Raw genomic sequence first — 27373 nt, 5'->3', positions numbered from 1 at the left:
AGTGCACAACACATCGGCTGTCTGTGACCAGGCGAATAAACCAAACGCTACCCTACAGAGTGCTGCTGAGGCTACTGTAGACCTTCCTTGCAGACCAGTGTGTTTTAATCAACTATTTGGTGGCATGAATATATTTAGTATAGTTGTTTCTAAAAAGGATACCTTTTTTTATGTTTCACAATTTTTATTTTGGTCCTCTGAGGAGCCTACACTGCAATACACACAGGAAACGGTTGAGTGTGAAAAACCCAGCAGCGTTGCAGTTCTTGACACAAACCGGTGCGCCTGGCACCTACTACCATACCCTGTTCAAAGGCACTTACATTTTCTGTCTTGCCCATTCAGCCATGTCTCAATTGTCTTAAGGCTTCTTTAACCTGTCTCCTCCCCTTCATCTACACTGATGGAAGTGGATTTAAAAAGTGACATCAATAAGGGATCATGGCTTTCACCTGGATTCACCTGGTCAGTCTATGTCATGGAAAGAGCAGGTGTTCTTAATGCTTTGTATACTCAGTGTACAGTAAAAAAAGCGACAGTAGCTATACATATTTATATACAGTATTTGTTCAATTGTAGCTCAATCATAGGTCATAAAGCATGATAATATACACCTGTGAAATCTATTATCAAACATCACATGAAAACATCTTCTTTCTTGCTTCTTTTGTCCTTTTGGTTTTTCTTTGTATCAGAATAGAATAGCTAAGACGAAATAGTAGAGACATTGTCCATTGACAAGGATTCCGGTCTGTATGATATCTCTAGTTTCTGTAGAATCCTTTTGGTTTGGGGCTGTAACAGAGGAAAACAGATTGGTTAGCACTGTAAATAACCATTCTCACACAGCATTTCTCAAATATGGGAGGCAACAAAAATCCTGTTTTCCTCTGAATTTAGTTGGCAAGAGTTGCAAAAAAGTTTAGGCTTCTACCTTGAACCCGCATCACCTTGAACAACTCTGCACAATCAAGGCCAAAACACAGACTTTCTGTCCCTCAACCTAACCAAATTTGAGGGTCTGTGTGTGTGTGTGTGTGTGTGTGTGTGTGTGTGTGTGTGTGTGTGTGTGTGTGCTCAGGAAATGACACTCACTCTTTGCAGCGGCAGATTCTGCGTTTGCCACGTCTGGGCATCATCACCCGCTGAAAACCAACAGAAACACACACACAGGAAAACTCAGTAACACTACCAACAAGACACAAAATGTAAGAGATAGTCAGTACATTTTTAAGCAAAAATAAATATCTGATTAAATCACCAAACTGTACCTGTCTGTGGCGTCGGATGAGGATGACAGTGAGGATGAGGAGGAGGATGAAGATGACGGCTGCGGCACAGATGGTGACCAACAGCCACACGTCCATGGGGACTCGCTCTGTCCATCAGAACAACATCAAGAAAAACAGAATCAGTATGGAAGTTCTACATTGTTCCCAGCATATCAAATCAATAAAGATGTATTATCGTATGACAGTATGTGGTTTTCAATAATACTATTATAAGGTAGGTGTTCAAAGCACACATCAGAGCTTCCTTCTTTACAGGCTTATAGTACTGACTGCTATAAGTACATTGTACTTAATTACTGAAGTAGTACTGTTGTACTATACTGTTTAAAGTGCTGCAGTAAGCGTGGCCACTGGCCAGTGAGGCTAATTACACCCTAACCTCAATAGTCACAACCTAACCTCCACACACACACGGACCACGCACCCTAACCACATCCTGACCATGTCACTTCCTGTTTCTCCTTTCTTACCGATCTTCAGTGTGATCTCCACTGACGTCAGCTTGGTTTTGTTCCTCCACAATTCACACCTCCACCTCCCACCATTTATATCCCTCGCTTCCGGGATGGTGAGATGGGCGGGGTGTGGGGAGGAGCCTAAAGCGAGGAGGGAGGATTGGCGTGGTGGGATCCATTTCACTTCCAGGTCAGAGGTCAGAGGCTGGCCCAGGGTGCAGGTGAGGTTGACCTCCTGACCTACAAAGGCCACTGGAGCTGGAGAGGAAAACACTGGACAGGAGAGTGAGTGAGTGAGTGAGTGAGTGAGTGAGTGAGTGAGTGAGTGAGTGAGTGAGTGAGTCAGTCAGTGAGTCAGTGAGTCAGTGAGTCAGTGAGTCAGACAGACAGACAGACAGACAGACAGACAGACAGACAGACAAAATTCACAATTTTGATGTGAATAAAAGGCGGAGACAGACAAAATATATATTATTTTACAAAAACGTGGAGAAACATGTTTTTTTTATTAGTATTAATTCAGCTGGCATATTATCCTGGCAGAGAGAAACCTCATTATACCTGTCATGAATCCCTCCGGAACTTTCATCACGCACACCTGGCCCCTATTCCCACTGATTAGTATTTGCATATATGTGCCCTTTGGTTTACATTGGGCTGACCATTATTGTTCCAATGTCCGTTGGTGCGTGTGAGTACCTGTACTGTGTGTGTTGGCTTTCGTGCCCTTGTGGATTGCCAGATAATTACGGGTCTCGTCCCGTGTGTTAATCATTGTGTGCGTGTGTATTTATTACAGGTAGTCCTCGCTCTTTTGTTTGGGTTTCAACCCTGTGTTTTGTGTACGTGTTTGTTTGGTTTTCGTCCCCGTGCCTTTACACGGCACGCTGTTATTTGGGGCGTAATAAAAAAAAATATTACGCATTCCTGCGCCTGTCTCCCGAATCATTGTTACCAGTGTGACAATACCCCATTAAAACAAGTGGAGCCAGACAAGTGTACTATCCACTGAATTAGACACAGGACACAATACCCCTGGGGACATACTGTTCCCAATGAACGACAGAAGGAGATGAGAAAACTGTCTGGGTGTCATAAACAGAATCATAGAAAGGGGGAATAGCATTGCCATGACGATGGTCTGACGGGTTTGAATGTCAATGAAAGGAGAAAGAGGGATAGAGGAATAGAGAGGGAAGAAGAGAAGGTTAGAAATAGGGTGCAGGCCAGGCAGCAGGCTGTTAGCCAGCCTGCCAGCTTAGTGGAGTCTGCCACTAGCACAGTCAGTGTAGTCAGCTCAGCTATCCCCATTGAGACCGTGTCTGTGCCTCGACCTAGGTTGAGCAAAACTAAACATGGCGGTGTTCGCTTTAGCAATCTCACTAGAATAAAGACCTCCTCCATTCCTGCCATTATTGAAAGAGATCGTGATACTTCACATCTCAAAATAGGGCTACTTAATGTTAGATCCCTCACTTCAAAGGCAGTTATAGTCAATTAACTAATCACTGATCATAATCTTGATGTGATTGGCCTGACTGAAACATGGCTTAAACCTGATGAATTTACTGTGTTAAATGAGGCCTCACCTCCTGGTTACACTAGTGACCATATCCCCCGTGCATCCCGCAAAGGTGGAGGTGTTGCTAATATTTATGAGAGCAAATTTCAATTTACAACAAAAGAAACAATGTTTTTGTCTTTTGAGCTTTTAGTCATGAAATCTATGCAGCCTACTCAATCACTTTTTATAGCTACTGTTTACAGGCCTCCTGGGCAATATACAGCGATCCTCACTGAGTTCCCTGAATTCCTATCGGACCTTGTAGTCATAGCAGATAATATTCCAATTTTTGGTGACTTTAATATTCACATGGAAAAGTCCACAGACCCACTCCAAAAGGCTTTGGGAGCCTTCATCGACTCAGTGGGTTTTGTCCAACATGTCTCTGGACCTACTCACTGCCACAGTCATACTCTGGACCTAGTTTTGTCCCATGGAATAAATGTTGTGGATCTTAATATTTTTGCTCATAATCCTGGACTATCGGACCACCATTTTATTACGTTTGCAATCGCAACAAATAATCTGCTCAGACCCCAACCAAGGAGCATCAAAAGTCGTGCTATAAATTCTCAGAGAACCCAAAGATTCCTTGATGCCCTTCCAGACTCCCTCTGCCTACCCAAGGACGTCAGAGTACAAGAATCAGTTAACCACCTAACTGAGGAACTCAATTTAACCTTGCGCAATACCCTAGATGCAGTTGCACCCCTATAAACTAAAAACATTTGTCATAAGAAACTAGCTCCCTGGTATACAGAAAATACCCGAGCTCTGAAGCAAGCTTCCAGAAAATTGGAACGGAAATGGCGCCACACCAAACTGGAAGTCTTCCGACTAGCTTGGAAAGACAGTACCGTGCAGTATCGAAGAGCCCTCACTGCTGCTCGATCCTCCTATTTTTCCAACCTAATTGAGGAAAATAAGAACAATCCGAAATGTATTTTTGATACTGTCGCAAAGCTAACTAAAAAGCAGCATTCCCCAAGAGAGGATGGCTTTCACTTCAGCAGTAATAAATTCATGAACTTCTTTGAGGAAAAGATCCTGATCATTAGAAAGCAAATTATGGACTCCTCTTTAAATCTGCGTATTCCTCCAAAGCTCAGTTGTCCTGAGTCTGCACAACTCTGCCAGGACCTAGGATCAAGGGAGACACTCAAGTGTTTTAGTACTATATCTCTTGACACAATGACGAAAATAATCATGGCCTCTAAACCCTCAAGCTGCATACTGGACCCTATTCCAACTAAACTACTGAAAGAGCTGCTTCCTGTGTTTGGCCCTCCTATGTTGAACATAATAAATGGCTCTCTATCCACCAGATGTGTACCAAACTCACTAAAAGTGGCAGTAATAAAGCCTCTTGAAAAAGCCAAACCTTGACCAAGAAAATATTAAAAACTATCAGCCTATATCGAATCTCCCATTCCTCTCAAAACATTTTGAAAAAGCTGTTGCGCAGCAACTCACTGCCTTCCTGAAGACAAACAATGTACACGAAATGCTTCAGTCTGGTTTTAGACCCCATCATAGCACTGAGACTGCACTTGTGAAGGTGGTAAATGACCTTTTAATGGCGTCAGACCGAGGCTCTGCATCTGTCCTCGTACTCCTAGACCTTAGTGCTGCTTTTGATACCATCGATCACCACCACATTCCTTCGGAGAGATTGGAAACCCAAATTGGTCTACACGGACAAGTTCTGGCCTGGTTTGGATCATATCTGTCGGAAAGATATCAGTTTGTCTCTGTGAATGGTTTGTCCTCTGACAAATCAACTGTAAATTTCGGTGTTCATCAAGGTTCCGTTTTAGGACCACTATTGTTTTCACTATATATTTTACCTCTTGGGGATGTCATTCGAAAACATAATGTTAACTTTCACTGCCATGCGGATGACACACAGCTGTACATTTCAATGAAACATGGTGAAGCCCCAAAATTGCCTTTGCTGGAAGCCTGTGTCTCAGACATAAGGAAGTGGATGGCTGCAAACATTCTACTTTTAAACTCGGACAAAACAGAGATGCTTGTTCTAGGTCCCAAGAAACAAAGCGATCTTCTGTTGAATCTGACAATTAATCTTGATGGTTGTACAGTCGTCTCAAATAAAACTGTGAAGGACCTTACTCTGGACCCTGATCTCTCTTTTGACGAACATATCAAGATTGTTTCAAGGACAGCTTTTTTCCATCTGCGTAACATTGCAAAGATCAGAAATGAGGCAGGGCTTTCTCCTATAGAGCTCCATTTTTATGGAATGGTCTGCCTACCCATGTGAGAGACGCAGACTCGGTCTCAACCTTTAAGTCTTTATTGAAGACTCATCTCTTCAGTAGGTCCTATGATTGAGTGTAGTCTGGCCCAGGGGTGTGAAGGTGAATGGAAAGGCATTGGAGCAACGAACTGCCCTTGCTGTCTCTGCCTGGCCGGTTCCCCTCTTTCCACTGGGATTCTCTGCCTCTAACCTTATTACAGGGGCCGAGTCACTGGCTTACTGGTGCTCTTCCATGCTGTCCCTAGGAGGGGTGCGTCGCTTGAGTGGGCTGAGTCACTGACGTGGTCTTCCTGTCTGGGTTGGCGCCCCCCCTTGGGTTGTGCCGTGGCGGAGATCTTTGTGGGCTATACTCGGCCTTGTCTCAGGATGGTAAGTTGGTGGTTGAAGATATCCCTCTAGTGGTGTGGGGGCTGGGCTTTGCCAAAGTGGGTGGGGTTATATCCTGCCTGTTTGGCCCTGTCCGGGGGTATCATCGGATGGGGCCACAGTGTCTCCTGACCCCTCCTGTCTCAGCCTCCAGTATTCATGCTGCAGTAGTTTATGTGTCGGGGGGCTAGGGTCAGTCTGTTATATCTGGAGTATTTCTCCAGTGTCCTGTGTGAATTTAAGTATGCTCTCTTTATTCTCTCTTTCTCTCTTGCTTTCTCTCTCTCTCTCGGGGGACCTGAGCCCTAGGGCCATGCCTCAGGACTACCTGGCATGATGACTCCTTGCTGTCCCCAGTCCACCTGGCCGTGCTGCTGCTCCAGTTTCAACTGTTCTGCCTGCGGCTATGGAACCCTGACCTGTTTCCCGGACGTGTTACCTGTCCCAGACCTGCTGTTTTTAACTTTCTAGAGACAGCAGGAGCGGTAGAGATACTCTCAATGATCGGCTATGAAAAGCAAACTGACATTTACTCCTGAGGTGCTGACCTGTTGCACCCTCGACAAATACTGTGATTATTATTATTTGACCATGCTGGTCATTTATGAACATTTCAACATCTTGGCCATGTTCTGTTATAATCTCCACCCGGCACAGCCAGAAGAGGACTGGCCACCCCTCAGCCTGGTTCCTCTCTAGGTTTCTTACTAGGTTTTGGCCTTTCTAGGGAGTTTTTCCTAGCCACCTTGCTTCTACACCTGCATTGCTTGCTGTTTGGGGTTTTAGGCTGGGTTTCTGTACAGCACTTTGAGATATCCGCTGATGTAAGAAGGGCTATATAAATACATTTGATTTGATTTGATTTAGAGAGATGGCGGGAGGTACTGATTGAACAATTGAGAGCTGACAAATCAAAGTGATCTGTCACTCCTCACGTTGTAGGCAGAAAGAAGGGGGAAATAAGCAAGGGGAGAATTAAAGGAGGGAGGAAGTAAGGTAGCAACCAAGTTAGGAAGTAAAGAAGGTAGGAAGGAAGAAGGACATTTTTTCAGGATTGCCACAAAGCTTGACTTACCCTGTAGCACCTCCACACGCATACTTCTCTTCAGGGTGTCGTCCCTCTGGAACTCCACAGCGCAGGTGTACTCGCCCCTGTCCCCCTCCGTCACCCCTTTCTTTGTCAGCGAGAGGTTTAGATTTTCCCTCTGCAGGGCTGAGACATCCAGCCCTCTCTTCTGATTGACCACCCAGGCTAATGGAGGCCCCAGGGAGAGGTTGACGAGGGTCTGGACAACCCTAGTGTTGGAGCCTGCCGCTGGGCTTGGAGTAAAGGTCCAGCGGCCTCCCTGGATGCTCTTTTCCTGGCTGTCTGACCAGGACAGAGGAGGAGGATTGGAAAAGAAACATGGCAGATGGAGAAGAGAGAGGGAGGAGACAGAGGTGTAGATAGGCTGTGGATGAGCGGGGGAGAGGTCTGAGAAGGCGAGAGAGAGAGAGAGAGAGAGAGAGAGAGAGAGAGGAGAGAGAATGAGAGACAGAGATAGGAAAGGGACAGTTTATCCTCAGTCTGATGACATTTTACCTCTTGAGGGGAAATGATTTAATCTAGAAGACCATAAACCATTTTATCTAACTTAACACTTACCTATTACAGTAACAGGGGTGTTGGCAAAAGCTTCCCTGCCCTGGTATGTCACCACACAGGTCCACTCTCCATGGTCTTGGCCAGTGACACTCATTACTGTCAGGCTGCCGTCATTCTTGATCTGGACACGCATGTCGTTGTTCAGGTCATGTTTCTGGGGACTTTGCCATATTCTCTGTGTCCCTTCAACTATTTTCTCTATGTCACACTTCAGATTAAGATTCTTCCCAGCCAACAGTGGAGAGACTGGCTGTACACGCACTGAGAGAGAGGGAGAGAAATAGAGCGAGAGAGAGAGAGAGAGAGAGAGAGAGAGAGAGAGAGAGAGAGGGAGAGAGAGAGAGAGAGAGAGAGAGAGAGGGAGAGAGAGAGATAGCGAGAGAGAGAGAGATAGCGAGAGAGACAGAGAGAGAGGTGGGAGGGTATACAAAGGTACATTTGTAAACATGTGTGTGCAGTACTTGTTTCCCCCGCATGATGGTGGCTGAACACAATGTCCCATTTCCTTCCTCATCTTTCTCATAACACTGACATGAGACATAGAAATCCCCTCTTTCGCTCTGCACTTACCACGGGACAGTCTGAATGTGGTGACATTGGAAGTTGGTTGTGGCCTGAAATCTTTCAGTTCACATTTGAAGGATTTGAAGTCCTCCAGTCTGATATTGTTGATGATCAAGGAGAAGTCAGTCTTTGACAGAGACAGCCTGTCTTTCCACTGTGGCTCTGCATGTCAGTAATCAAGTGATTAATAGTAGTAGTAATAGTAGTGTGAATCAGAAATGTGTCTTCTTTCTGTCTTATGTTATTCCCAACCCACCTGGACACCACACAAACATATGAGAATATGGAAGCAGCACAGGGCCACCTGCAGAGGCAGAGCAGTGAACCCTGAGCAGGACAAGGGTTAAGTGCTCAAGAGAACAACGGTAGTAGGCACCTGAGATTCTGATGCCAGCAACCCTCAAATTGTAAGCTAGTCAAAATCAGGTTAAAAAAAAAAGCCAACTACCAAATACTGTTTTGCTCAATATGTTTACGTCTCAAAAAGGTCACGCTCGATTAAAGATGGCTACCGTCTAGCGCTAATCTCACTCACCTGTCGTCTCTCGACCATGGGCGTTGCGGGATATCAAAGGTTGTGTGTTCGTCCCAAGGTACCATTGTACCAACACCCTTTCTGAACCCCACTTCGATCTGGGGAGTGTGACCGTCCCTCCCACCTGCCCATACACAAGCACATCTCCAGCCGCTGAGGGAGAACACAGAAGACAAGATATATATATGTCTACTGTACGTCCAATAGTAAGTTACCTTTACAGAAATGTATCTGTTGCTATATAATAGATGAGTAGTATGAATATATAGTATGAATAAAATTCAGAACACACTCTCTTACCTGTTGAAGAGATGAACAATGCAATAATGATTGAAAGGAATCCAGAAACATACTTCATTTTGTACTTTCTTCTGAAAACAAAGAGCAGCAATAGCTGAATAAGACGAATTGCTATAGTCATGTATTTCCTGTCACCCAAGATCAAATACTGTGGAAACAAATCAACATCAAGTAGTACCGCTTCTTCTTGGAATATAAAAGATAAAACAATAACATAGATATACTTTGTATATCCTCCTGTAGACAGTGGCCCTTGTAGACGGAAAGGGGCATAACGCTAATTGGGCAGTTGTCAATTACAAATTGTCACGTTAACCTTTTCATATAACACAATAACATTTTCAAATAACCATTTATATTATAATTATTTTAAACGCACTCTACAGTATATTCCACGAGAGCTAGCTACTCTTTTCTACCGTGTCATCCCGTTCAACTACTGTGGCTACTGTACAGGTGCGCTTGTGCCTGTAAAAAGTAGCCTATATGTTTTCACCAAATAACATTGTTATGCATTACTAATATAAATATAAATTGACAAGATTTTCTGCCATGTTTTGTCATGGCATTAATCAAAAAATGCCTTAGAAAATGTTTTGCCTCGCATCATTTTGTAACTGCTACGACCGCAGCGCAGCCGTGGCTAAACAAGTAAAAACCCGCGCCCTCTCCTTTATTGTGTAATTGCAATCGACACTAGTCTCCAAATTAGCAAAGGGCATGTGTCGGGGGATTTTGTCGCAATTTATAATCAAAGCACATTCTAAATAGCCTATTTCGTTCTGTCAAATAGGCCAATTAATGATACAGTGGAAGCAGCCAAGTTTGTTTGTTTGAAGTTTGTTAAAATACTGTGGTCCCTCTAGCTTTTACTCTTCAGCATAGTAAAAATGATACACCTGGTAGTGTTCCAATTTACAGCAGTACAATTGGAAAAGGTTGTAGGAGTAACAGTGAGTGAGTGAGTGAGTGAGTGAGTGAGTGAGTGAGTGAGTGAGTGAGTGAGTGAGTGAGTGAGTGAGTGAGTGAGTGAATGAGTGAGTGAGTGAGTGAGTGAGTGAGTGAGTGAGTGAGTGAGTGAGTGAGTGAGTGAGTGAGTGAGTGAGTGAGTGAGTGAGTGAGTGAGTGAGTGAGTGAGTGAGAGGTCTAGCTTTGGATAACCTGGCCTATACCCTCTGTGACAATGTCACATACCTCACTCAGAGTGTGTTCAAGCTGTGTAAACAAACCAAGCAGCCCACAGTCAGCTCTTTACCTGAAAAGTTACCCATTGCATGCTTGAGAAACACAAACCCATAAACACCCTCTCACACACTCTCCTGACCCCGGAACTGTAGTGATGCGAAGTGTGCCAGTCAGGCCTGCTTTCTGTTCGACTACGGGTGGATGCCAGTCACGAAGTGAAACCTTTACTTCCCATTAATGGTATTGATTTCGAAACACTTCTGCTGGCTCAGCAGTCGGTCTCGAACCACGGCACAGAGATAGCACGAGCCAGGCAACCACAGATCCTTGTTCTTGATTCGTTGACGACTTTCTATGTTGTGTCAAGACCCCTGAATATAGCCTCAACAGCACATGACAGAAAGGTTACTGTCGGAGCTTTAGCTACTAAAGTGGAAATGTTCTTCCATAACCCCAGAAGTCACTGGACTGCACCCTCACACAACTTGTCCCTCCAGCACTTTGTGTTCCTCATTGCAGCTGATTAAACTTTCTGTCTGACTGCTTGACGTGGAGGTATGTGAAATCCTCCTAAATGGACGAAACATGTCTCTTTAAAAACAATGATACATTTAGTTTTAGGCTATCTTATCTTGTCTTTGGTTGTATGCTCCTGACAATGTTGAATTCTTTTATTTTAAGAGTGTGCCTCTATCATTTCATCAGAATCTTAAATGGACAGTGAGTTTAGAAATGGTAGCCCTAATCCTAGGCCTATAGTTGGATTTTCTTTGCTTAACTTGTTGTGGGAGACATTGGATATCAGGGCATATAATATCCAATGTAACGTAACAAAATGTGGAAAAGTGGAAGGGGTCTGAATACTTTCCGAATGCCCTGCAAATCAGGCTAAAATATGTTGTTTGTCTGTGTTTACTTGTTGAGAGAGCAGACCTGACTCCGGCCAGGCGGACACATTGTCGTCGCTCTAAATCAACATCAGGTGACATGCATGCAGCATGATGCTACTGAGGTTTAATAATAGCCCTGGTTCTAACGTAGAGGTCAGATACACACTGCTCCTGTCCTGTTAGCAAAGTGTCTTCATTTTCCACCTTAGATATTATAGTTATCATACTATACTGTACAAAATGATAAACGCAACATGTAAGGTGTTGGTCCCATGTTTCATGAGCTGAAATAAAAAAAGCTTAGTTCTCTAAAATTCTGTGCACAAATTTGTTTACATCCCTGTTAGTGAGCATTTCTCCTTTGTCAAGATAATCCATGCACCTGACAGGTGTGACATATCAAGAAGCTGATTAAACAGCATGCTCATTACACAGGTGCACCTTGTGCTGGTGACAATAAAAAGCCCCTCTAAAATGTTTTGTCAAGCACACAATGGCACAGATGTCTCAAGTTTTGAGGGAGTGTGCAATTGGCATGATGACTGCAGGAATGTCCACCAGAGCTGTTGCCAGAGAATATAATTTTTTATTTCTCTACTATAAGCCGCCTCCAACGTCGTTTTAGAGAATTTCGCAGTACGTCCAACTGGCCTCACAATGGTAGAACACGTGTATGGCGTTGTGCGGGCCAGCGTTTTGCTGATGTTAACGTTGTGAACAGAGTGCCCCATGGTGGCAGTGGGGTTATGTTATGGGCAGGCATAAACTACTGACAACAAACACAATTGCATTTTATCGATTTTATCAATATCTCAGCAAGAGAGCATGAAAATTGCAACAAGTGGATCTGTGAAAATTGAATTCAATCAGAATTTCTGGACTGGGCTGCGCTCAGAGTATCCTGCCTTGGGAAATCGCGCTGCTAAGACACTGATGCTCTTTGCAACCACGTACCTATGTGAGAGAGAATTCTCAGCCCTCACTAGCATGAAAACTAAATACAGGCACAGACTGTGTGTGGAAAATGATTTAAGACTGAGACTCTCTCCAGTACAACATTGCAGAGTTATGTGCATCCTTTCAAGCATGTGCATCCTTCTCATTAACCTGTGGTGAGTTATTCGATTAACAAATAAGGTTTTATATGTAAGATGGCTAAATAAAGAGAAAAATGATTGATTATTATTATATTATTATTTGTGCCCTGGTCCTGTAAGAGCTCTTTGTCACTTCCCACGAGCCGGGTTGTGATAAAAACTCACATTCATTCTTAGGTTTAATAAATGTATCGTATGGTGTGTGTGTGGCAGGCTTATAATGATGGTAAAAAACATAATTTGAGAGTGCGCTGACCCTGGTGCTAGAGGGGGTACGCAGCTGGAGGTTGAATGTTTGAAGGGGTACGGGACTATAAAACGTTTGGGAACCACTGTCCTACAGTATCACTGTATTTTGATGTTATGTTCAATAAAGGCAGCAAAAACTGTAACTGAAGAGACCCAATTTCTGTTTCTCCCTTTTGTCATGTACTGTAAATGCCATCTTTTACCCATTTAAAATACATGTATTTAGATAAATTCACTGATTCACATTAAATTGATTTCATTCACTTCCCATTCCCTTGACAGTGATTCCTGTTGCGCAATACATCATCATCAGAGTAAAAAAAAAAAAAAAAAGACAAAGGATGGGGTTTGTGGTGGTCTCCGATTTAGAGGAGTTGAGAGACAGACAAAAAGAAGAGGAAGAACGAAGAAAGGCGGAGGGAGAGAAGCAGTAGCTTTGTGGTGGGCCCTGGTTGAGAGAGGGTTGGGGGAGGAGAGAGAGGGGGCGAACGCCTGAGGCTGTGGTGGGCCCTGATTTCACGAGGTGTAGATTTGTATCCCTATCCTCACCTCCTCCCCTCTCACTCACACACCCCCTCCCTTCCTCCTCTGTTCCACGAAAGGCGGATTTCTCCACGCTTGATGGAAGAAAAAAAAGACCACAGTGGCAGCCGAACACCGGGAGTGTGGTCTATGGGAGTTTTTCTATTCTGTTTTCTGTGTTGTGTGTGCATGCATGCGCGCGTGTGCGTACGTGTGTGTATGTGTGTGATAGTTGTTAGGTGTGTTGTGGGTACTTTCAGAATTTTTGTCTGAAGCGTTCTGCACCTTTTAATCTCTTTTCATCTTAAGACAATTCTCAATCATTTCACCTGTGTGTGAAATGAGTACAGTAAGCTCCTGATAAAGGTAACAGCTTCGGGCTGTCATGACAGGGATGTGCACTTAAAGGTAGCGTGGAGTTATCGGGAGCAATTCAAAGAATGTAATATAATCAGGATTGTAAAACTTCAGTGTGTTCGGTCAACTAGGCTGCAAACAATATCCCCTTAGGGGATGATCATGGTCTATTGAATTTAACATTGTAGAATTACTCCACCAAACTATGAATATGTGCATTAATAAAACATAGTCCTTTTTTATTTAACATCCACGTGTATCATCAATTAACAATTATTTTTTACAACGACGGCCTACCCCCATCAAACCCAAACGACACTGGGCCAATTGCGCACTGCCCTATGGGACTCGCAATCACAGCCAGATGTGACGCAGCCTGGATTTGAACCAAGTACCGCAGTGATGCCTCTTGCCCTGAGATACAGTGTCATAGACCACTGCGCCACTCGGGAGACGAGAGAGTGTGAGCTGCCGTGAGCTGGCATGTTATCCGACGTTATCGTGTAGAAGACAGGGTGCCTACTGGGGAGGACTATACAACAATATACTAGTAGTAGATTGCTATCTTGGTAAAATAAAAATCAAGGATCAAGGTACTCTTTATAGTGTGTTAGAAAATGAACTTGCTACCAGGGTAAGGGATATTATATGGGCAGCAGGTAGCCTAGCGATAAGAGCATTGGGCCAATAACTGAAAGATTGCTAGATCAAATCCCTGAGCCCACAATGTCAAAAATCTGTCGTTGAGCAAGGCACTTAACTCTATTTGCTCCAGGGTGGCTGTTGATAATTGCAGACTCTGGCTGTGACCCCACTATCCGAGGGTGTCTCAGGGGAAGTTGGGATATGCAACAAAAACATTGAAATTGGACTAATGTGCATTCGGAAAGTATTAAGCTCCCTTGACTTTTTCCACATTTTGTTACGTTACAGTCTTATTTTAAAATGGATTTTTTCCCCCTCGTCGATCTACACACAATACCCCATAATGAGAAAGCAAACACAGGTTTTTAGACATTTTTGCAATAAATAAATAAATAAATTGAAATATCACATTTACATAAGTATTCAGACCCTTTACTCAGTACTTTGTTGAAGCACCTTTGGCAGCAATTGCAGCCTTGAGTCTTCTTGGGTTTGAAGCTACAAGCTTGGCACACCTGTAATTGGGGAGTTTCTCCTATTCCTCTCTGCAGATCCTCTCAAGCTCTGTCAGATTGGATAGGGAGTGTTGCTGCACAGCTCTTTTCAGGTCTCTCCAGAGATGTTCGATCGGGTTCAAGTCTGGGCTCTGGCTCGGCCACTCAAAGACATTCAGAGACTGAAGCCACTCCTGCATTGTCTTGGCTGTGTGCTTAGGGTTGTTGTCCCGTTGGAAGGTGAAACTTCGCCCCGGTCTGAAGTCCTGAGTGCTCTGGAGCAGGTTTTCATCAATGATCTCTCTGTACTTTGCTCTGTTTATCTTTCCCTCGATCCTGACTAGTCTCCCAGTCCCTGCCGCTGAAAAGCTCTAGGAAGAGTCTTGGTGGTTCCAAACTTCTTCCATTTAATGAATGATGGAGGCCACTGTGTTCTTGGGGACTTTGAATGCTGCAGAACATTTTTGGTACCCTTCCCCAGATCTGTGCCTCGACACAATCCTGTCTCGGAGCTCTACGGACAATTCCTTTAACCTCACTGTCAAATGTGGGACCTTATATAAACAGGTGTGTGCCTTTCCAAATGATGTCCAATCAATTGAATTTACCACAGGTGGACTCCATCAAGTTGTAGAAACATCTCAAGGATGATCAATGGAAACAGGATGCACCTAGGCTCAATTTCGATTCTCATAGGAAAGCGTATGAATATTTATGTAAATAAGTATTTTTATACATTTGCAAAATGTTCTAAAAACCTGTTTTCGCTTTGTGGTTATGGAATATTGTGTGTGGATTGATGAGGGGAAATTAATGTAATACATTTTAGAATAAGGCTGTAATGTAACAACATTTGGAAAAAGCGAAGGGGTCTGAATACTTTCCGAATGCACTGATAAGCACCCAAATAATTATTAGCAGGTGCACAGGGAAAAATATATATCCAGCCGTTATGGACCCAGATGAAGGTTAATTGAGAGCGTTTAGATTTTTTTTTTATTAGCAGTGAGCTGGATTTTTCCTTTTTTTATCTATTAGCCTGACTCTTCATAATATGAAAATGCGCAAAATAATATGAAAATATGAAAATGTTTATGCCATTTTATTTAAGTGGCATAAACAGATTCTTAAAAGCTTGGAGACACTTCGGCCTTCATCAAGATGCCAAAACTCATCTTGGCATTCGTCGTTCCTATCTCTTTTCATGACAACCTCACCATTCTACTTCATCTCCTGTCTACCTTTTGATTTAACTAGGCAAGTCAGTTAAGAACAAATTCTTATTTACAATGACGGCCTAGGAACAGTGGGTTAACTGCCTTGTTCAGGGGCAGAACAACAGATTTTTACCTTGTCAGCTCGGGGATTCAATCCAGCAATTTTTCAGTTACTGGCCCGACGCTTTAACCACTAGGCTACCTGCCGCCGCAACTAGGCTACCTACCTACCTGCCTTTCTCTTTATAAAATTACTTGACATGTTTTTAAGATCAAAGTTAGATAGAGATATCAGGTAGTTTGTGTAAGTAAAAATGTTATTTCATTCAGGTCAGCTGTTAGACCTATGTTAATTGTTGTAGTACAATACATTATATGATGAGATAAAATATGTTTTGAGAAATGTTTTGAAGTATTTGTATAGGCCATTCCTCACCTCTAATCTTTGTAAGACTTATCTGTCTGTTGAGGTTGGTAACAGCAGTGGGATATGAGATAACCAAAAAGAGAGAAGATGTGAGGTGCTGGAGGAAGAGGAAGCATAGCGCTATATAGAAGAGAAAGAGAGAGAGAGAGAGAGAGAGAGAGAGAGAGCGAGAGAGAGAGAGAGAGAGAGAGAGGACAAGTGATAGAGAGAGAGAGGAAGAGAGAGACAGAGAGAGAGAGAGAGAGAGAGAGAGAGAGAGGAAGAGAGATCGCACCTGAACAGTTAACCCAGAAAAGCAGATGATCGTATCTGTGGTCAGGGCAGAGGTTAAACAGCAAACAGAGAGAGGGGGAAGGGAGGGGGGAGGGAGGCCAGGATCTGTCTGTAAAAAGGTAAAGGAATAATCTTACAGAATTGTCTCCCATTTTAAGGTAGTGGAACTCTGATGCCTTCAATTGAATTGTACGCAGTACAAAACATATGATGGAATGTAAAATGGGACTAAATCATTGTTCCCCATAAAGCTTATCAGTATAAGTAATACGAGTATAATTGTTGAACCTTTATGACTTGTATGTAAGGTGTGTATAAGCCATGTCACAAATGTAAGCCAGGGGTTTGAAATTCAATGGGACCAGATAGGCCTAGCGCAAAGAGGAGTGTCTCTGGTTTGAGAGCATCAGTTCAGAGAGGGCCTTTACAGTACATTAAAAAGTAATCATGAAATGTCTGCGAAATGTTGTAAAGTACAATGGCAATGAAACCATGTCTATTTACCGCGGTAGTACGACAGGGTAAATACATCAGCGGACAAATACATTGGGTTGACCGCCATTTCAACGTTTATCTGAAGCGCACTTGCTACCTCTGTTATTGTAGTTTAAGGTTAAGTTAACAGGTTTTACTTTACTGTGAAAGCAAAGCGGGCAATACGCTCCAGGGCAGCGTGTAACATTTTATGAAGGTGAAATAAATGATTACAAATATTCTGCGTTCATTAATGCAAAACAAACCCACGTATGTTTTCTCTGTCAAGATAATTGTCTGATTTAGACACTCGATGGTCTACTGCGAGCAGTCATAACAATGATTAACAGTTATTACATCAATACTTTTTCATTGTTTACCACAAGTCAATGATCATGGAGTGCTATTATACCATATTACGTCTAGCTTCTTAGTTAACATCCTTTTCTATACTTACGTTTGGCAGATAGCGTTGAGAGTCCCTCGCCAATGATCAACAGCCAGGCGGAAATGTAGATCTTCAGAGAAACAACTTTGCTTTTAAACCCCGTTGCACCTCCCTCACTACTGATTGGTCTAAAAAAAATCGGGAAATGTACAGTTATTAGTCAAATGCATTAAGGCCAAAGCAGTGACATTTTTAATTGGCTGAAGAAAGAGCGGATTATCTTGGCAAAATGTTTCGCTAGCATGTTAGCGCAGTAACAGCCGGTAATAACAAAATAGGCTACATAATAGTTCATATTTGAACCATTATTATTATACTCATTGTTGTTATCATCATCATCGATATTATTCTAACCCACATGTCAACAATAGTCAGTCGATTTGATGTACTTCTGCCAGTCGTTATTCACCTTACATTGCTTCGCTCGGGCCATAAAATTACAAATGTTTTGCTCAGTCACAGGTTCATCTACATTAGACAGAACATAAATCGGCAGAGAGAAACAAGCAAACTAGAAACACACACACAAATACGTATCTCTCTTGTTTCATTGTATATAGTCAAACAACAGTTTAAACATGAAACTGAGTGCATGCAGCACATATTTATTGAATCTGTAAAATGACCAAAACTGACATCAATATATATATGTAGCCCTTTCCTGCAGTCAAATTATGTTATTCATATTTTTTTATAATTTCATAATTAATAAACATACTTTTTTTAATGCCGAAAATCCGCTGTTTCTATGACAAACGGTTTTGTTTTATTTCAGTCTTCTGTGATGCATATAAAGCATAATATTGGGATGCAAACTCAAAATTGAAAACATTTCAAGTGTCTTCATTTTTTTAAGCCGATAAGCTTAATGAGGTGTATACATTTGTTTCTAAGTAGATTTGTTCAAGACTACCCAGAAACACTTTGTGTGACCCTGATTTAGCCCACTGCAGTAAAAGGTTAACTAGGTGTACCGATCATACGCCTGAATCAGATTCGTAGGCCTTTGAAATACACAAAGTTTAGCAAAGCATCACATTTAAGAAATTACAATAATGCTCTAAAAAAGCTTAATCAATAAAGCTTACCACTGAAAGACAAATAGACCTGGCCAATGAATCTGTGGTACTGAACCCTTGAAAAAGATTACACCATATTTAGCAGGATCCATTTTGAAAGCGCATAATCCATCCTTATTCTAATGACCACCATCAGACCATTTTTGGTTATGAAATGTAGTCTTTATCCTACAAACACATGCACAGATCTGTAGCCTACATTTCCACACATGAAAAAGTTAATCATTTAAAGAAGAATTCATATTTCATGTGACTTGGTTTTGTTGGTAAAAGCAACACGGTAACGTCACAAGATTGGGTACATGAATAAGAGCAGTTGAATGTAGACTATATAATTAATTTAAATGACCATTGAACAGCAGGAACTATTGTAGATTGCATCTTGAAATATATCCACAAATTTGATGCGAATGTACCAGTACACTACATATTTAACATTGACCATATAGTCGTGCAATTGTTACTCATAATCAGACATACACCTTGAACAATGTATTCAATGATATTCAATTTCCTACCCAGAGTCACAACTTTTACAAGATAACAAAATGACTTCAATCCTCTTCACAATGATTCTAAACTCATGTATATAACTCAAAATTCGTAATTCATAACACACCTTATCCAATTGGTGCCCCGTGTGAGGAGCATCCCTTACACAATTTGTGCCCCGTGTGAGGACAATCTCCTACAGTATGAACCTCATTCCACATTGAGAATAGCAATGATCTATTCTAGTAAATCAATGTCAAGTTCGATTTATGTATTAAGCTATGTAAAATTCACTGCTAGGCAAATTTCGTGGTGCACAAATTCGACAAGAAAGAGTTGAGATAACTGAAATAACTCTGACACAAATGATCAAGTATGACAAACCAATATCATAAATGTTCTTTCAAATATGACAAATTGCAAAGAGTCATGCATAATCATTCATCAACGCTACCTCAATGAAGATGAAAAAAAATGGACTAAATGTAATAGAGTGAATGGAAGCTTGATGGCACTTTTCTGTTTCGCTCTACAACTATGATTGCATGTTTTACTAAGTTCAATATAAAACCCATAGGAATTGCAAGTCCCTTGAATCTAGTGCATACCCTATTTGATAACTCCTTTAAAGCTCCGCAGGTTCTAACCGTTGTCTTGGCTGAAGAAACACCTGTGTTCACTTCACATGTGCCTCTCCATGCTGTACATACCCTCCTTAGTACGTAGCTCTGCAGAGAGTGGGATCATGTCTGCACTCAAAACTACAGTAGAAGCCCAGAACCCCATATACCATCTGTTCATCTATATGCTCCTAACTACCTGCATTACAAGTTAGTGTATATGAAACTCTAAGAGCTGAAGTCTAGAGATATAAACTTGAGATGTGCTCGCGTAGCTTGTCCACGTCAAGGCATTTCCAGACTTGTCTTGGTAAAGACATCGCAGCCTAAAAGTCAACAACAAAAAGTATCCGACGTTCAATCCAGGTGTTTTTGATTTTCAATAGTATGTTGGCTTTACTGTGTCTTTATGGGAAAGAGAACATGGTTAGTTTTGGGCCAGTAACGGAAAGGTCACTGGTTCAAATCGCTGAGCTGACTAGGTGAAAACTGTCCATGTGCCCTTGAGCGAAAGCACTTAACCCTAATTGCTCCTGTAAGTTGCTCTGGATAAGAGCGTCTGCTAAACGACTAAATAAAACTGTCTAACCGTCCAAGGCTGTCTTCTAAGTGAAATACATAGGCAAGGACAAAAAGCTTTTCTATCTAGCACTATGAAACATCTGTGTTTGACTACAAATGCCTTCATGTTCTATGGCCATTAAAGCCATTGTTCAACTGAAGACTTACTAGAGAAACACCTGTACTAGAGAAACACTGCTCAGGTGGTTTGGAGACAAGAACCACAACAAGCACCAAACAAACATGTCACTCACGTCTCATCTCTCTCTGAGGTTTGCATTCTTTCATGCTCTCTTTGTCTGCCGCGCTCTGTTCTGAGATTAACTGAAAAAAGGGTTGAACACTCCCGGTCTCTGAATTATTACCTACTCGGGCCTTTTGGGAGGACTTTAGAACGCTGCACGTATAAAGGTCTTGGTAACGGATTTACTAACGCTCTACGCATCAATAAAGAAGTTAGGCGTAGGACCTCTGTCGAAAATGTGCTGGTTCAAGGACACCATCATCCTCACTCAAAAGAATGGAAAGACTGCAAAGCCAGTTCAAAGCTCATATACAGTAAGAGATGTTATGCATAGACTCATAGAAATACACACGTCGTCTCAGATTCCCAAACATGTAAAGTTTGTTGTATTTATATTTTCTGATCCAGCATGGGAACGAGAAAACATGCTAAAAAATGTACCAAAGAATCTCCTGTGGAAAACACCTGAAAGTGAGGACTCCCTCGTTAGTCAGAGACCTAACGATTTGAAGGTGTTGTGCACACACCACACAAAGTCATTACCGAAAAAGAGAATGAGAGATAGTGTGGGGGGTAGGGAGAAAAGAGGGGGTGATTGGTTTTTCGAGACATCCCTAATTCCTCTTATGATGTCCCCATCTTTCCTATACATTGGGTCTCTCTCATTCTCTCTCTCTCTCTCGCTCTCTCTCTCTCTCTCTCTCTCTCTCTCTTTCTCTCTCATCAGGTGTTTGAAGGTCCAGTCGGCCACTGGAGTTCCTGGTTGCATGTTTGATGCGGAAGGCAGTCGAACTGAGACATGAAGAGAGCTGTGACCAAGACAGAATGGGGAGGTACCTGGTACTGTTCTCCTTTGCTTTCTGTCACTTTGAATCATACATTAACTCCGTTCTTTTCTTGTGTTTAAAGAAATAACCGTTGAATGTCAGTGGAAAGAGAGGCTAAGAATAACAGAGATGTGACATTTTGTGAAAGGATTGTGAAAACACAATTTTTTTTTTTTGCAATCCGCAGTTCATGTTGGTAAACTTTGTTCAAGGCCTTTTAAAACTCATATGTTGTGTAACTGCCTCCCTGAGCCCAGAACGTCTCCATCTTCTCTTTCTGTACCTATGCTGTTTATCTGTTTCCCCCTTTCTCTTTCTGTCTTTCTCTGCTATCCCAATGGTCTGCATGCTTTGATGTTTTCATGCTGTAAAATGTAACGGTTCATTTCATGTGCATGAAAACAACGTACTTCAATGTATGAACTCCAATGTACTTCCTCCAACTCAATGTATATTTACAGTAAAGTCTTTAAATAAAGGCAATTCATATCTAATTGTTTGTATTTGAACATATCCGAGAGAGCTTTTAGCTCTCTGCAGGTGAATAAGGAAAGGAAGGTCACATGACTGAAATATCATAATAATGAAACAATTGGCCAAAAATAATATAGCATGGGCAGTTTGTAGCAAACCACATTGAGCACTTGTTGTGAATCAGGTGCAATTGTATTTTAGTAATAACCATGAAAACCTTGTCATAAGCTGACGTATATCTGCTAGAATTAAAAACGACAACCCAAGTGGAAATACAAGAGGGAGGACCAAATGTCAAACACAATATCTCAGTCTTACTTTGAATGGAGAAAACTTATCAACGGAGAGAGAGAGGGAGAGAGAGAGAGAGAGAGAGAGAGAGAGAGAGAAAGAAAGAAAGAGAGAGAGAGAGAGAGAGATAGAGAGAGAGAGAAATAACAAGAGAGAGAGAGAAGAGAGAGATGAGAGAAAGAGAGAAAAGAGAGAGAGAGAGAGAAAGAGAGAGAGAAAAGAGAGAAGGAGAAAGAGAAGAGAGAGGAAAGAGAGAGAAAGAGAGAGAGAGAGAGAGAGAGAGAGAGAGAGAGAGAAAGAGAGAGAGAGAGAGAGAGAGAGAAAGAGAGAAAGAGAGAGAGAGAGAGAGCTATTAGTCATGTTTATGAAAGTCTGAACGAGGGAATCCTTGTATCTCATTATGAAAAATTATCCCTCGCCTGCACAGTATTCTAAACATGAGAATATTTCTAGGGTGACTCTAACCAAAGGAAGCACCTGCCTCAGCCTGAATGGGTGTTCTCTATTTTTTTTAATGCACCTGCAAGAGAGGACCAAAAACAGATGTAGTTGACAACAAAATATGTATGTTAAGCCTGTCTGACTTTACTTGAACAGGCTTTCTCCTTTTGTGTTCATAGGCATCCATCAATTCCTTTACTAGGCCAGAGTTGTCAGTAGTGTTCTTCAGTACTCAAGTATACAATACGTGTCGTAACAGTAAACTACACCAGTAGCTTAAGCTGCGTACGTTTCCAATGACTGAAACCAGACTGAAACCAGTACAGGTTAGTGTTACTGTGATAGACTTTACAACACTACAGTTTAGGCCCAAAATAAGATACAGGTAACCCAAACCAATGAAATGCAAGTAAAATACTCTAAACAGAATATCTGAATAATATCAGAATATCTGAATGGTGCATAGCGTGGCTTTATAAAATACTGCGCTGATTAAGCTACATGTTGGATTCAAATGTGGGGTGAAATACTATAGCGTTGAATGTATTCACAATCAGGTCACACTGTAAATCCATAGAATAATGTACATTTACTCACTACACAGGGTGCTGTGCTAATCCAAGTACAATGTACACCATTTGAAATATAGTGCTTTATGAAAAGTACATTTCTGTTTGAGTATACTATTGTGAATTACATTTTCACAATTACATTTGCTGGGATTTGCAGCCCTGGGGTTAAACGTGTCTGGATTGAAGACTGCACTAATTTGAGTATTCTAAATCCAGTATTCTATCGTAACATTTTATAATAATTAATTTTAAGGTCTGCCTAAATTGCTTATCTTCATTGTTACAGTTAGTTGACCATGAAGTAAATACTTGTGCAGAACTTTCTGTTCTTGATCTATACTGTATATGACTACAGACATTTGTAAATATATGTTAACAAATACATGAATTGGTGACATATCGTGATTTACAACCAAGTAATAGTTTATTAGCTATTTAGCGAACCTTTAAATAAAGTGTTACAGATATAATCCACTAACGTGTTTTGAGCTTGACTAAATATCGGCTGACAGGATTATAGATATTCAGTTGTTGTAGATACTGTGTAAGCATTGCAACTGAATACCTATCGTTTTGGCTGCTTTTTAATATTATCAGCGCAAGCTGGGATGTTTCCTGTTGTTCAATGGACATTTAAATGAATGATATACCCACCCAATGAATGATCTGTTTTCATTTGAGTTTTAGTAAACGATCGTATAAATGTATATCTTGAAAATATCGTATTGATCTCACGGACTGTCCTTTCCTGGCATCCATTTGGATTGAAACGCAAACGTAAGATTGTGACCGTGACAGATTGTGATTACCTTGGACAGGTACATGACTATAATGTTGTGTTCGTTCACATGACCATCCTCATGTTCCTTAACATTTCAAATAAACCTTTTTAGTGATTGAGTTTGCGGACCGTCCATAGCAGGCCTAACCGTTCTTTTCCAAAGGATAGTGAAAAATACTACACTTCGGGGTTGGGCTCAATTCCATTTCAATTCAGTCAATTCAGGAAGTAAACTGGTATTCCAATCCAATTCCAATTTTACTCAACGCTTCTCTATGTGACTGAAGTCAAATTGAATTGACCTCAACCCTGCTATCCGTGCTACTTGCATCACTGCTACTTGTTTCCCAAATGATAAGTAAAGAGGGACCTACTGGTGAGCCGTATCCAATTCCTACATGACCGCAGCTAAAGTCTGTGCTACTACCAGAAAGACTATTCAAACAGCTTTAGGTGGGACATGACCCAAAGACGTTAATATATCATGTCTCTCTTGCCACAGTTGCTGTTGTTTCCTTGGCCTCGGCCCTCATCAATAGACAGAACTTGTAACTCTCCTCAGCAATACTGAGCTGTACATATATGCATGGGCCTACATTACAGCTTACAAATACTTAGAACTTTACAAACTCCAGTGCAATTGTAAACTTCATTTCTTGACCGTGGATACTATATTAAATCTCCTCCGGAGGATTTGTGGGTCTTAAAATGAAATAACTCACGGTTACAACAGGTAGAGTATTTTATCTTGTATTCGTTCTCCGATCACAAGAACACAGCCATGTCGGAATTAAATCAACATCAAAGCTCTTCTCTTTCCCTCTGGACACACACAGGTCACTTCTGGGAATAATGAAGTGCTTCACAATAAAAGTCTTAAACGGGTACCGGCGGTAATAATGACTGAATATAGATTCAGAATCAAAGTACTCTACAACAACCTAGGCTACTACACTATTGCTACAAGTACATGTTTTACCAAATACGTATGGCATACCCAATGCAAATGTTACTGCGATCCCATGCTGCTATTGCAAACACACTTGTTATTGTTCCAGCAGGCCTAGGCTAGAGTACGACCTGATCAGAGATACACCAAGTTGACTTCTCTGCATACACTGTAGGCTAAACAATAGTCACACTCATTAGTGTACTTACTCACACCAAGCACTGACTTCCTAGCAATCATACAATTTACACCATAGCATCTGGCCAGCCATCACCCAATACTCTCAACATGCCTGAAAAAAGACAGTATTCAACATGTTATTTCATTACAACTCTGGAAGCATCTAAAGAGAATTGTTTTAATCACTATTGTAGCAAATGGCGACAGTGTAACGCACCTTGCGGGTCTCCCAGCCCGTAGGCAGACCAGCATACCACTGCTCCCTTTTGGGGGGGGGGGTCGTAAAAGGCCTACCCAGGCAAGGTCTGTTACACAGTCCCCTTCATTCAGGAGAACGTGTCCCCACGCTTCACTATACCAAGACCCTCTCCGATGGCCCGTAAGGCAACATCCCACCATTGTTGCAATTTTTGAAAACGGCAACAATGTAATGCCCCTCGCGGGTCTCGAAACAAGGTCTTCCAGCCTGAAGGCAAAACCTGCTAGCCACTACCTCCAATAAGAGTTAAGCCCTTTTTGGGGGGATTGTAGCAGGCCTACCTAGGCAAGGTTTGCTACAGTATATTCTACATAACCTGCATGTGTCAATTCTGTTGGATATAGCCTACATAGACTAAAACCGTTATTGTCAATAATCCATGATATCTTCCATTATATGGTTCCAGCAGTTACGGTAGGGACACAAAGCATACTACTATCTAAGCCCCTGCACTTGAAAACAATATATACATGTACTGTATCTCAGGCAGTTGTCCAGCCTACAGCTGGTCATGTGAGTTGAAAGACCATACACTCGTTTACAGTTACATCAGGATCGTATTGCGAAATATCTGCAGGTATTTCACAAGTCCGTTTTTTGTTGTCGTTCTAAAACCTCCCTGCAACACATACGATATCACTAACATTGTATTATTAGACCCTGTGTCCTTTTGTCATTGTGTAAGTTCTCCAAAACACATTGGGTACCACAACAGAATATATGATTGATAAACGTTCATATGGCTCTGGGGACTACTCATCCGTAGCTATGGATCCCTTTAGTCCAATGTCAATACTATTCTTAGTACTGGCACAGTGAGTGAACTTTTGTGTTTTTATAGATAATAATTTGCTTCTACATTATCCTCAGTCTGACAAATCCATCTTTATCATAAGTGTGAAAAATACATGTAGTAACACTGTACTCACCAGTATGATGCTCTCAGTGCAGAGATGAGATCAGGTCTGACATCACTCAGAATGTACACACTGTTACACACAGGGAGACAGGAAGCTAGACTGCACTATATGATCCCCTCTGATCCTCTCACTGGTGCCTTCTGTGTCACATACACACACAGACAAGCACGCACACACACGTTACGGACACACACACACAGGCAGGCACACACACACACACGTTACGGACACACACACACACACACACACACACACACACACACACACACACGTTACGGACACACACACACACACACACAAGCAGGCACACACAGGCAGGCACACACACACACGTTACGGACACACACACACACACACACACACACACACACACACACACACACACACACGTTACGGACACACACACACACACACACAAGCAGGCACACACAGGCAGGCACACACACACACGTTACGGACACACACACACACACACACACACACACAGCGGTGTAAAGTACTTAAGTACTTTACTATTTATATTTTTGACAACTTTTACTTTTACTTCACTACATTTTCCCTGACACCCAAAAGTACTATTTACATGTTGAATGCTTAACATGACAATGGTCCAATTAACCCACTTATCGAGACAACATCCCTGATCATCTCTATTGCCTCTGATCTGGCGGACTCAATAAACACACATGCTTCATTTGTAAATGATTGTCTGAGTGTTGGAGTGTGCTCCTGGCTATCTGTACATGTAAAAAACAAGAACATGGTGCCTGGTCTGGTTCAACTAATATAAGTAACTTGAAATGATTTATACTTTTACTTTTGTTAGTTAAGTATATTTTAGCAGTATATCTTAGCAATTACATTTCCTTTTTAAAATTATATATTTTTCTACCTTTGACACATAATCCTTAAGAGCACCTGTGCATCAATCTAAGTATCAATCTAAGTAACATATAAAAAATAAAAAATAAACATCAAAAACATAAAGCTAGAGATGCATGGGCTGCGTCTGAATCCACCGCATCCGCCTATGTCGGCCTTCCACATCTGCGGTGGAATGTAGCTACAGCGATGTTTGTCAGAACACGAGACATCACAGAAATGTGTGTAGCGTCCGAGCGGTTTGGCCTACAAACACTATATGGAAAGGGGAGACTAACGAACACGATGGTGTTCTCCGTTTTGCTCTAGGACCCCCACAAGTGTCACGGGACTCGTCTGAAGGTAACCCATACAAACAAATGGAAGATTGGAGGTTTGGAGATTTTTGTGCCAACAAAAATAAGGGGTTAAATATTTGTCCAAAAAAGCTAATATATTTATTTTTTGCCATTTATGAATGTGTTATTCAAGGCGTTTCTATGGGCTATAGTAGTAAAGGTCAAATTCAATATTTTATTAAA

The 27373-nt window shown here is 41.7% G+C and overlaps 1 protein-coding gene and 1 long non-coding RNA gene across 6 annotated transcripts; one reads left to right on the top strand and one right to left on the bottom strand.

Moving 5' to 3' along the window:
* Window positions 1-536: 536 nt before the first annotated feature.
* On the bottom strand, window positions 537-26076 carry LOC115177282 (T-cell surface glycoprotein CD4). Of its 5 annotated transcripts, none has more exons than XM_029737916.1 (11): window positions 25980-26076; window positions 17290-17408; window positions 9003-9073; window positions 8703-8855; window positions 8174-8329; window positions 7604-7864; window positions 7034-7432; window positions 1763-2020; window positions 1272-1378; window positions 1096-1145; window positions 537-795 (listed from the first exon to the last, which is right to left on the bottom strand). In XM_029737916.1, exons 3-11 carry the CDS (start codon window positions 9058-9060, stop codon window positions 765-767), a joined length of 1473 nt encoding a protein of 490 aa, XP_029593776.1. In that variant the 5' UTR covers window positions 9061-9073; window positions 17290-17408; window positions 25980-26076; the 3' UTR covers window positions 537-764. The 5 variants fall into 5 exon arrangements, with proteins under 5 accessions (XP_029593776.1, XP_029593775.1, XP_029593777.1 ...); XM_029737915.1 differs by lacking the exon at window positions 25980-26076 and adding an exon at window positions 24385-24474; XM_029737917.1 differs by lacking the exon at window positions 25980-26076 and adding an exon at window positions 24385-24474 and having other exon boundaries at window positions 9003-9070.
* On the top strand, window positions 10548-12818 carry LOC115177284 (uncharacterized). Its single transcript, XR_003872380.1, has 2 exons — window positions 10548-10742; window positions 12706-12818. It is a non-coding gene; the product is annotated as an uncharacterized LOC115177284 (long non-coding RNA).
* Window positions 26077-27373: the final 1297 nt, after the last annotated feature.

The sequence above is a fragment of the Salmo trutta genome, chromosome 37 (genome assembly GCF_901001165.1).
Source record: "Salmo trutta chromosome 37, fSalTru1.1, whole genome shotgun sequence".
Taxonomy (NCBI): Eukaryota; Metazoa; Chordata; class Actinopteri; order Salmoniformes; family Salmonidae; genus Salmo; species Salmo trutta.
Note: the sequence above shows the minus strand (reverse complement) of the source record. Positions and strands in the feature narration are given on the sequence as shown.